Here is an 11,657-nt window from a genome sequence, read left to right on the forward strand (position 1 = left end):
AATGGCCTCTGAAATCATTTCAGGAACTAAAAGCTTCTTACATTAAAGGGTCCTGGGCCTGTGATTGTTGAAGTGGCAGGGACAACTGCTACCTGTTCCCATTCCTAATAGAAACCATCTTTTGATGCCATTACCCTTGTATTTTTCCACAAACAATGTATTTACAGATTTCTGGGACTGAAAAATTGCTGAATTTGTTAAAAGAGAAGAAAAAGGTGACCCAGGAAGACGGCTCATGCCTGTAATCCCTGCACTTTGGGAGGCCAAGGCAGGTGGATCACACAAGCCTAAAAATTTGAAACCAGCCTGGGCAACATGGCAAAACCCCATCTTTCAAAAAAAAAAAAAAAAAAAAAGCTGCCCAAGTGTGGTGACATGCACCTATAGTCTCAGCTACCACCAGAAGGTAAGGCAGGAGGGATGGCTGAGGTGAGAGGACGGCTGTCACCCAGGTTGGAGTGCAGTGGTGCCATCATGTCACACTGCAGTCTCAACTTTCCAGGCTCAGATGATCATCCCATCTCAGCCTCCCAAGTAGCTGGAACTACAAGAATGCACCATCACATTCAGCTAATATTTTTTATTATTTTTGTAAAGACAGGGTCTCTCTATGTTACTCAGACTGTCTTCATCCCCCACCCCAGAGTCTTGCTCTGTCGCCAAGGCTGGAGTGCAGAGGCGTGATCTTGGCTCACTGTAACCTCCGCCTCCCGGGTTCAAGCGATTCTCCTGTCTCAGCCCCTCAGCAGCTGGGATTACAGGTACCTACCACTATGCCCGGCTAATTTTTGTATTTTTAGTAGAGACAGGGTTTTACCATGTTGGCCAGGCTGGTCTCGAACTCCTGACTTCGTGATCCACCCATCTCGGCCTCCCAAAGTGCTGGGACTACAAGTGTGAGCCACCTCGCTGGCCCTTTTTTTTTTTTTAAGAGACAAGGTTGCCCAGGCTGGCCTCAAATTCCTGGGCTCAAGCGATCCTCCTGCCTCGGCCTTCCAAGTAGCTGGCACTATAGATACATGCCACCATGTCCAGATTGCATTTTCATATTTTCAAGATATTTCCATATCTACTTGTTCACTTCAATTTATGCACTACTGCCCCTCTTTGACATCTAAGGAAGTAGGGCACATAATCATACTTCAAACCCATAGTTCAGGTGGAACTGGAATCTCGGTCTTCTTATACCAACCAGGAGTCATAGCTTATTTTTCTAATGCACAGAGGGTATCATGGTTTAGGACATTTTAGTGAACCCAGAAAAAAACAGGAATTACGTGGCACATATAAAGTATGTTTTAAAGACCTAGTAGTTATCTCCAATCTAATCAACATATCTCTTAGCAAAATATTGTTTCTCGAGTTATAAATAGTATTCCCCCATAGGCCACCCAGATCTCAGATCTCATCTTGACTTAAATGGGCACTACACAAGAATACATGGGGTGTTTAATTTATATTTATTTTGTTATTTTTCAGGACAGTGCCTCTAAGCCAGTAAACAGCCTTCAAGTGGCAGTGGAAACATGGACAAGCTAAATTAAATGCTATATTCAAGCCACTCAATGTTCACATAGTCTTATTCTTTTTTTAACTTTTTTTTTTTTTTTTTTTTTGAGACGGAGTTTCGCTCTTGTTACTCAGGCTGGAGTACAATGGTGCAATCTCAGCTCACTGCAATCTCCGCCTCCTGGGTTCAAGCAATTCTCCTGTCTCAGCCTCCCGAGCAGCTGGGACTACAGGCACGTGCCACCATGCCCAGCTAATTTTTGTATTTTTAGTAGAGACGGGGTTTCACCATGTTGACCAGGATGGTCTCGATCTCTTGACCTCTTGATCTACTCGCCTCAGCCTCCCAAGTGCTGGGCTTATAGGCGTGAGCCACCGCATGTGGCCCACATAGTCTTATTCTAAGTAATCAGGCCACTGACCCAAGTGTCAGCCGTCATCATCTTCAATCTCCCGATGAAGAACTGAAGGAAAAGAAAATCTAATTAAAAGCCCAAGAAAAAATCCACTTTAATCAAAACTACAACTAAAAGACCAAGGGACTTTAAGGTGGGAAAAAAATCTTAAGACATGAAAAAAATAGGAACAAAAAAAGGGATGTCAAGAGGGAAAAGGAAGAGATACTGCAAATTTTTTTAAGAATAGTCAAAGTAGTGAGAAGGGGGAAAGAGTAGAATAAGGAGTTTGATCTATAACAATCGAGATAAATCACTAACTTCAGCCTGATATTGTAATTTAAATGACTAAAAGCAAGCCAATGAAAAATGACTGTCCAAACAGAGAAGGCCTAAAACTATAGAAAAATAATGAAATATGCAGGGGTTAAAATACAGAAAACCACAATTTTAGGAATATTTTACTACGAAGAACAGGAAACTCTAAGTATATACAAAAGCAAAAGGAAGGAAATGATTCATTTAGTTCTATCAAAATCAATAGAAAACCATCTACTATAAGCCTCTGTTGACATCTTTCCCAGATGATGGGAAAGTGAAATAATACAGATGAGGTCGCAGACTTAGCCAGTGATAAGAGCTACTACTCTGTAATCATTCCTGGGCAATCGACAGGGGCTGTCAAAAGACCCAATAGATGGAAGCCAATGCTAGAAGGCAGAAATAGTTTCCTCAAGAAAAATCAGTCAAGGCCAGAACGGGGGCTCAGGCTGTAATCCCAGCTCTTTGGGAGCCTGAGGCAGGAGGATCACTTGAGGCTAGGAGTTCAAGACCAGCCTGGGTAACACAGGAAGACCCTGTCTCTACAAAAAAAATAATTTTTTTTAATTGAAAAGAAATAAATCAGTCAAATTACTGGTATGTTTTTTTTCCATACAAAAATAACTGTGTGATGGGAGAATTACTTGAACCTGGGAGGCAGAGGCTGTAGTGAGCCAAGATTGCCCAACTGTACTCCAGCCTGGGTGACAAGAGTGAGACTCTGTCTCAAAAAAAAAAAAAAAATCTGCATGAATCACAAAAGAAACATAGACACCAGATCATTATCGTTCTTAAAATGAAGCAATTTAGTCATCTTACCACACATACACACACCCTTTAGTAGACATATTAATAAATCTCTGGAATAAAAAATGACCAGATTAACTACAAAGCAGTTGAATCACCCACCTAAAAAAACTGACTTACTAATTTAAAGCAACTTACCATATTTTAAAATCTTTTTACCTTAGAAGCCTTTTTCACTTCAGATTTTATATTTAAAGCATTTTCAAAAAAAAGTCAAAGAGGTTATATCACCCCTTGCAGTTGGAAATCAGTTTCAACTACAAGTTATTTAAAAGAAATCACTCCCCATCCAGTACCAAAGCACTGAGATTCCAAAGCAGTTGTCACGCCCAACTCCATTTCAGAATCCAGCTACCTGACTGCAGTCTCTGGTAAGAGAGGCCTCTAACTGGAAAAACAACAGGAACAGTTGCACTTTCTCATTTCAAATTTGGGGCCTACTATGCTGAATGAAGAGAAGGCGAACTTCAAGTCCAGCCTAATAGGCATCTACTACAAATAATAAGGCAATGGTTGGCACTGAATTTTAAAATAAATGACTAGGTCGGACGCAGTGGCTCATTCCTGTAATCCCAACACCTTGAAAGGCCAAGGTGGGAGGATTGCTTGAGGAGTCTGAAACCAGACTGGGAAACATAGCAAGACCCCATTTCTATAAAAAATTTTAAAGTAAGGCAGGGCACAGTGGCTCACGCCTGTAATCCTAGCACTTTGGGAGGCAGAGGAGGGTGGATCACCTAAGGTCATCAGGAATTAGAGACCAGCCTAGCCAACAGGGCAAAACACGGTTTCTACTAAAAATACAAAAAAAATTAGCCAGGCATGGTGGTGGGCACCTGTAATCCCACCTATTCAGAAGGGTGAGGCAGGAGAACTGCTTGAACCTGGGGGAGAGAAGCAGGGGGAGTGCAGAGGTTGCAGTGAGCCTAAGATCCTGCCACCACACTCCAGCCTGGGTAACAAAGTGAAACTCCATCTCAAAAAAAAAAAGAAACAAAATTATTCAGGCTTCCTGCTGTAGGCCTGGGTGGTTGCTGTAAAAACGGGCAAGTTCATGAAACCTGGGAAAGTGCTGCTGTTCTGGCCAGACGCTACGCGAGATGCTGCTCAGGAAGCAAAAATATCATCAAGAAGAACATTGATAATGGCACCTCAGAGTACCCCTACAACCACGTTCTGGTGGCTGGATTTGACCACTATCCCCACAAACTGACAGCTGTTGTGGGCACAAAGAAGATGACCAAGAGTCAAAGATCTTTTTTTTTTTTTTTTTTTTTTTTTAAAAGTCTACCACTTTTTTTTTTTTTTTTTTTTTTTTTTTTTTTGAGACAGTCTCACACTGTCACCCGAGCTGGAGTGCAGTGTCATGACCTTGACTCACTGCAACTTCCACCTCCTGGATTCAAGAGATTCTCCTGCCTCAGCTTCCTGAGTAGCTGGGATTAAGGGTGCACGCCACCGCGCCCAGCTAATTTTTGTACTTTTAGTAAACAGGGTTTCACCATATTGGCCAGGCTGGTCTTGAACTCCTGACCTCGTGATCCTTCCGCCTCAGCCTCCCAAAGTGTTGGGATTACCGGCTTGAGCCACCAAACCCGCCTAATTTTTGTATTTTTAGTAGAGACAGGGTTTCACCATGTTGGCCAAACTGGTCTCGAACTCCTGGGAAGCCAAAAGATCAGATACCCTTTCAGTGAGCCATGATCACACCACTGCACTCCAACATAGGCTACACAGCAAGACTCTATCTCAAAAAAAAAAAACAAAATACATAAATAAATGACTAAAATCCAGAAACTGCAGTCTTTAAAGGGTAAATTTATGGCATGTGACCGATGTCAATGAAGCTTTTATTATTTAAATGTGTTTTAAAAATATATGAAACTCAGAAAGAAGTACTCCATATAACATAAACCACCTGTCTCTATGACTGAGAGACCACAAAAAGTTTATCTTAAAACTCTGATATATGAAAAGATCATCAACTTCATTCATGGTCAAAAGAAATGCAAATGCAAATTATATTATAGGAGCCAGGCACTGTAGTACACACCTGTAGTCCCAACTACTCAGGAAGATCACTTGAGCCCAAGAGTTAAGAGGCTGCAGTGAGCTATGATTGCACCACCACAGTCCAGCCTCAGAAACAAAGATTCCATCTCTAAAAAAAATTTGTAAGGGGCTGTAATCCCTGTAATCCCAGCACTTTGGCAGGCTGAGGCAGGGAGATCACTTGAGGTCAGGAGTTTGAGACCAGCTTGGCCAACATAATGAAACCCTGTCTCTACCAAAAATACAAACATTAGCCGGGTGTGGTGGTGCACACCTGTAGCTCCAGCTACTTGGGAGGCTGAGGCAAGAGAATCGCTTGAACTCAGGAGGTGGAGGCTGCAGTGAGCTGAGATTGTGCCACTGCACTCCAGCCTGGGCAATACAGTGAGGCTCAGTCTCCAAAAAAAAAAAATTTTATATATATATTCGTAAGGCCAGGCATGGTGGCTCGCATCTGTAATCCTAGCACTTTGGGAGGCTGAGATAGGTGGATCGCTTGAGTCCAGGAATTTGAGACCAGCCTGGGCAACACGGTAAACTCTGTTTCTACAAAAATTACACAAATTAGCCGGATGTGGTGGTGCACTCCTGTAGTCTCGGCTACTTGGGGAATTGAGATAGGAAGACTGCTTGAGCCCAGGAGGTTGAGGCTGCAGTGAGCCGTGATCACACCACTGCAATTCAACCTGGACAACAAAGTGAGACCCTGTCTCAAATTTTTTTTTTTCTGAGACGGAATTTTGCTCTTGTTGCCCACGCTGGAGTGCAATGGCATGATCTCGGCTCACTGAAACCTCTGCCTCCTGGATTCAAGTGATTCGTCTGCCTCAGCCTCCCGACTAGCTGGGATTACAAGCATGTGCCACCACACCCAGCTAATTTTGTATTTTTAGTTGAGATGGGGTTTCTCCATGTTGGCCAAGAGTCCTCGGCCTTCCAAAGTGCTGGGATCACAAGCATGAGCCAGCTTGCCCAGCCAAAAAAACACTTTTTTTTAATAAAAAGATAATGATATTGTATACATTTCCACCTATCAGATTAGCAAAGATTATGAAATTTCATAATATCCAGGGTTGGATATCAAAACCTTAAAATATTGTGTGTACAAATACATATCTTGGACGGCAATTTATCAACAGCTTTCAAAATAAAAAGTAAACGTAACCCACTGATTCAGCAACTCCACTTAAGAGCCTATCCTACAGACAGACTTGTACAATTGTACAACTGTATAGATATGAGGATGCAAACCAAAGAATCTGAGTCAATTCAACTGTCCATCGACGGAAAAAGTGAAATATACATACTACAGTATCCAATTATGCAGTTGTTTTCAAAAACAAACAAACCTGAGTTATCAGTATTAACTGAAAACTGTTATGTTTGGAATTTTAATTCAAGATACCATGTATAGTGTGCATATGCATAGAAAATGTCTGGAGGAATATTTGTGTGAAAGTGATTACAAAGAGTATATATTAATTGTATACTTACAATTTATATTTTATTTGAATGCATGAAGCTATCAAAGTCATTTAACCCTGGTGTTAAATATCCCTATGCTATGACCCCAACATATCTTTCCCGTGCTCTATCGTTCTGGCCAAATCAGTCTGTTCTTTGAGAAACCAGTTCTAAGGACTCCCTCTCCAAAATGCTCTTGCTATGTGGTCTGAACAGCTACCAGCTACAGCTTCAAATATAAATTACCTGAGTTGAAAAAACTATGCCTGCCTGCATCTGCTACGGGACATTTTAAAAGAGATTTTTTTAAAAAAAGAAAATCGAAACACAATTTAATAATCCTCATCATAGAAGCAGCAAAGTACTCACCATTTCCCATGCTTTCCAGCCTCTGTGCCTTTGCTTCATGCAATTTCCTGCCTGAAATCCTCTTAGCTACTTATCACATGTCCAAATCCTGGCAATCCTTCAAAACACAGGTGAAACACCAACTCCTACACCAAATCTTTCCTAATGCCCCAGCCAGAGCTGATTCTCTTTCTTAACCCATAGTATCAACACCTCTTGAGGCACTTTCTTCTACCTAGAACTCAGTTGTGTACATGTCTCATCTTTCCCATTAGTGAGAAAATTCATCAAGGGCACAATCTTTGTCTTGGTCATTTTGTATGTCTTATTTTGCTACATTAAACTCACATTTCACTAAAGCATATAATAAAAAGAGAGGGGCAAGAATCTAAAAGTTATAAAACACATGCTTTTATTATGCATTCATTTGAGTTAGGTCTTATTTACCTGCAACAAACACTATGTAAGAAAAGTAGGAAAGGTAATATCCCTCCCTCACCATCCAGCTGCCCAGGGCCCTGGTATGCCTCCTGAAAAGGCAATCACTATAGGTTCTAAGAAGTCCTTGGACACTAACTTCTAAACACATTTAGAACATTGGTTCTAAGTTGAAAAAACAAATTTATAAATTATATTTTAAAATAAATTTATGACAATTATACAATTGCACAGTTTATATGCTAAGGCAAACAAAATACGACACTCAATAGATAGAAAGATAAGCTGTATAAAACCAAACTTATCTGAGCTATGAAAAGAAGTCACTGCTTGGCAGGGCGTGGTGGCTCATGCCTGTAATCCCAACACTTTGGGAAGCTGAGGTGGGCGGATCACAAACTCAAGAGATTGAGACCATCCTGGGCGACATGGTGAAACCTGGTCTCTACTAAAAATACAAAACTCAGCTGGGGGTGGTGGCACCAGCCTGAAGTCCCAGCTACATGGGAGGCTGAGGCAGGAGAATCATTTGAACCAAAAAGACGGAGGTTGCAGTAAGCCAAGATCATGCCATTGCACTCCAGCCTAGTGACAGAGCAAGCGCCTATCTCAAAAAAAGAAGGTCGGTCCAAGCAGCAGCTTCTCCGCTCCTTCTGGAATCTCTCCCTGGTTCAGCTCGCCTGCTTCCACTCCTGCCTCCACCATGTCCATCAGGGTGACCCAGAAGTCCTACAGGGTGTCCACCACTGGCCCCGGGGCCTTCAGCAGCCGCTCCTTCACGAGTGGGCCCAGTGCCCGCTCGAGCTCCTCGAGCTTCTCCCGCTGAGCAGCGCTGGCTTCCGCGGTGGCCTGGGTGCAGGCTATGCGGGGGCCAGCGGCATAGGCCCGGGAGGCATCACCGCCGTCACCATCAACCAGAGCCTGCTGAACCCCATTAAGCTGGACATGGACCCCAACATCCAGGCTGTGCGTACCCAGGAGAAGGAGCAGATCAAGACCCTCAACAACAAGTTTGCTTCCTTCATCGACAAGGTGCGGTTCCTGGAGCAGCAGAACAAGATGCTGGAGACCAAGTGGAGCCTCCTGCAGCAGCAGAAAATGGCCCAGAGCAACATGGACAACATGTTTGAGAGCTACATCAACAACCTGAGGCGGCAGCTGGAGACTCTGGGCCAGGAGAAGCTGAAGCTGGAGGCGGAGCTTGGCAACATGCAGGGGCTGGTGGAGGACTTCAAGAACAAGTATGAGGAAGAGATCAATAAGCGTACAGAGATGGAGAATGAATTTGTCCTCATCAAGAAGGATGTGGATGAAGCTTACATGAACAAGGTAGAGCTGGAGTCTCGCCTGGAAGGACTGACTGATGAGATCAACTTCCTCAGGCAGCTGTATGAAGAGGAGATCCGGGAGCTGCAGTCCCAGATCTCCGACACCTCTGTGGTGCTGTCCATGGACAACAGCCGCTCCTTGGACATGGACAGCATCATCGCTGAGGTCAAGGCGCAGTACGAGGAGATTGCCAACCGCAGCCGGGCTGAGGCGGAGAGCGTATACCAGATCAAGTATGATGAGCTGCAGAAGCTGGCTGGGAAGCACGGGGATGACCTGCGGCGTACGAAAACTGAGATCTCCGAGATGAACCGGAACATCAGCCGGCTCCAGGCTGAGATTGAGGGCCTCAAAGGCCAGAGGGCTTCCCTGGAGGCCGCCATTATAGATGCTGAGCATCGCGGGGAGCAGGCACTCAAGGATGCTCGTGCCAAGCAGCAGCAGCTGGAGGAAGCCCTGCAGAAGGCCAAGCAGGACATGGCACGGCAGCTGCGTGACTACCAGGAGCTGATGAATGTCAAACTGGCCCTGGACATCGAGATCGCCACCTACCGCAAGCTACTGGAGGGCGAGGAGAGCCGGCTGGAGTCTGGGATGCAGAACATGAGTATCCACACGAAGACCACCAGCGGCTATGCAGGTGGTCTGAGCTCTGCCTATGGGGGCCTCACAAGCCCCGGCCTCAGCTATGGCCTGGGCTCCAGCTTTGGCTCTGGCGCGGGCTCCACCTTCAGCCGCACCAGCTCCACCAAGGCCGTGGTTGTGAAGAAGATTGAGACCCGCGATGGGAGGCTGGTGTCTGAGTCCTCTGACGTCCTGCCCAAGTGAACAGCTGCAACAGCCCCTCCCAGCCTGCCCCTCCTGAGGCTGCCCCAGAGCCTGGGAGGGAGGTTGCTGTACAGGGGAGCACAGGGAATGGGAGACCCATCCGACGCTCAGCCCTAGCCCTCAGCCCACCCGCGGGGAGTTTACTGCCTGGGGACCCCCCCTTGCCCATGCCTCCAGCTGCAAAACAATTCAATTGGCTTTTTTTTTTTTGTTCCAAAAACAAAACACACCCACCCCACAAAAAAAAAAAAAAAAAAAAAAAAAAAAAAAAAAAAGAAGGTCACTGTTCATTAACAGAACAATTATAAAATAAATATTCCAAGCATACATATAACCCAAGGCACTAAAGTTGTGAAGGGGAGGGTTGGTCTTGGTTTTTTTTGTTTGTTGGTTTTGAGATGGAGTCTCAGTCTGTCGCCCAGGCTGGAGTGCAGTGTCACCAACTTGGCTCACTGCAACCGCCACCTCCCAGGTTCAAGCAATTCTCTGCCTCAGCCTCCTAAGTAGCCGGGACAACAAGTGCCCACCAGCACATTCGGCTAATTTTTGTATTTTTAGTAGAGATGTGGTTTCGCCATCTTGGCCAGGCTAGTCTTGAACTCCTGACCTCGTGATTCACCCATCTCAGCCTCCCCAAGCGCTGGGATTACAGGTGTGAGCCACCGCACACGGCCTGGTTTTTTGTTTTTTGAGACAGAGTCTCACTCTGTTACCCAGACTGAAGTGCAATGGCTGAATCATGTCTCACTGCAGACCTGACCTCCCAGGATAAATCAATTCTCCCTCCTCAGCATCCCGAGTAGCTAAGACTACAGATGCACATCACCACACCTGGCTTTATATTTTATTTTATTTTTTTTTTTTTGGCAGAAACTGGGCTTTGCCATGTTGTCCAGGCTGCTCTCCAACTCTTGGGCTCAAGTGATCTGCCCACTTCAGGCCCCCAAAGTGCTGGGAGTACAGGCATGTGCACTACATCCAGCCAACTAAAGGTTTTGTAGCATCAAAAGTGCTTAAGGATTCCACAAAGACTAAATTCTCACTAAACTATGAAAACAAACGTGGTAAGCCATTCCAACCAAAATATGAAAGAAACATGTAGATGTTTTATAAAGCTAGATTTCTTAATAATAAAATATTAATAAAAACTGTTCTCAATATATTAATAGAAACAAGATGTCTGCATATTTTTCCATTTATAAATGTTAAAAATTAAGTCTCAAAGAGGTCTTTAACCATATGCGTATAATCCAAAGTGTATAACAACTTAGGAAATTTCAGTAATTATTTCTACAGTAATGAATCACGTGAAATATATATATGTATACATGGCAGATTATACTACCAAGATCAGAATGTTCAAATCAGGAGGCAGGCAGTTAGTTCATCTTGTTAGAAAATTTACCCAGCAATAAAAATCTGATGCCATCATTAGATCAAGACAAATTTTAGTGAAAATTCTATACTGAATACTGAACTCGGGGAGAGGTGGCAGGTATTCTTACAAATAATACTGAAGGATTACAAACAATACTGTCAAATTACCAAATGTGTTAATAGTACATTGTCCATTCCACTGGCATTTATGGCACAGACTGCCAGATGCAATACTGATTCTTCCCTTCTTCCAAAGTAAGAGAATCCCTAATTTTTGCATAGGCACATAGGAATTTCCAGTACAGACTACACCTTCTAGCTTCTCTTGCAGTCACGTGTGACCCTGTGATTCCATTATAAGCTAAGGGACATAGCAGAAGCAGTATGTACAATTTCTGGGAAGTATCTTCACAAGATGGGACGTGCCCAGCTTTTGCCTTTTCCTCCATGCTGCTGGTGAGAATGCAGAACTGAGATGAGAAAGTGGAGAAGCCACCTTTGACTAAAAGGAAAGAGCTACCTGTCGAAGGCCAGGTCCCCTAATGAGCATGAAGGTCCATACTGGCTCAGGGCTGTCTACAAGATACATGAAAGAAAGGAAACTTCTGTCTTGTTTAAGCCATTGTTATTTTGGGTTTCTACCACTCACTGCTGAATCTAATCCTAACTAACACAAGGCAAAATTATAAAGAATACTGTATTTAGGCCGGGCGCGGTGGCTCAAGCTTGTAATCCCAGCACTTTGGGAGGCCGAGGCGGGTGGATCACGAGGTCAAGAGATCGAGACCA

General features: G+C 44.1%; 2 protein-coding genes across 4 annotated transcripts in view; one reads left to right on the forward strand and one right to left on the reverse strand.

Moving 5' to 3' along the window:
- Nucleotides 1–11,657, reverse strand: part of RERE (arginine-glutamic acid dipeptide repeats) — a 468,771-nt gene that overhangs the window by 443,030 nt on the left and 14,084 nt on the right. The gene's annotated exons all lie outside the window — the stretch shown is intronic.
- LOC108282400 (keratin, type II cytoskeletal 8-like) lies at nt 7,963–9,672 on the forward strand. The gene is given in 2 exon segments (XM_037727830.1): nt 7,963–8,155; nt 8,158–9,672. Coding segments are annotated over 2 exon segments (1,452 nt in total). The 5' UTR covers nt 7,963–8,037; the 3' UTR covers nt 9,492–9,672.

The sequence above is a fragment of the Cebus imitator genome, unplaced genomic scaffold (genome assembly GCF_001604975.1).
Source record: "Cebus imitator isolate Cc_AM_T3 unplaced genomic scaffold, Cebus_imitator-1.0 Scaffold240, whole genome shotgun sequence".
Classification (NCBI taxonomy): Eukaryota; Metazoa; Chordata; class Mammalia; order Primates; family Cebidae; genus Cebus; species Cebus imitator.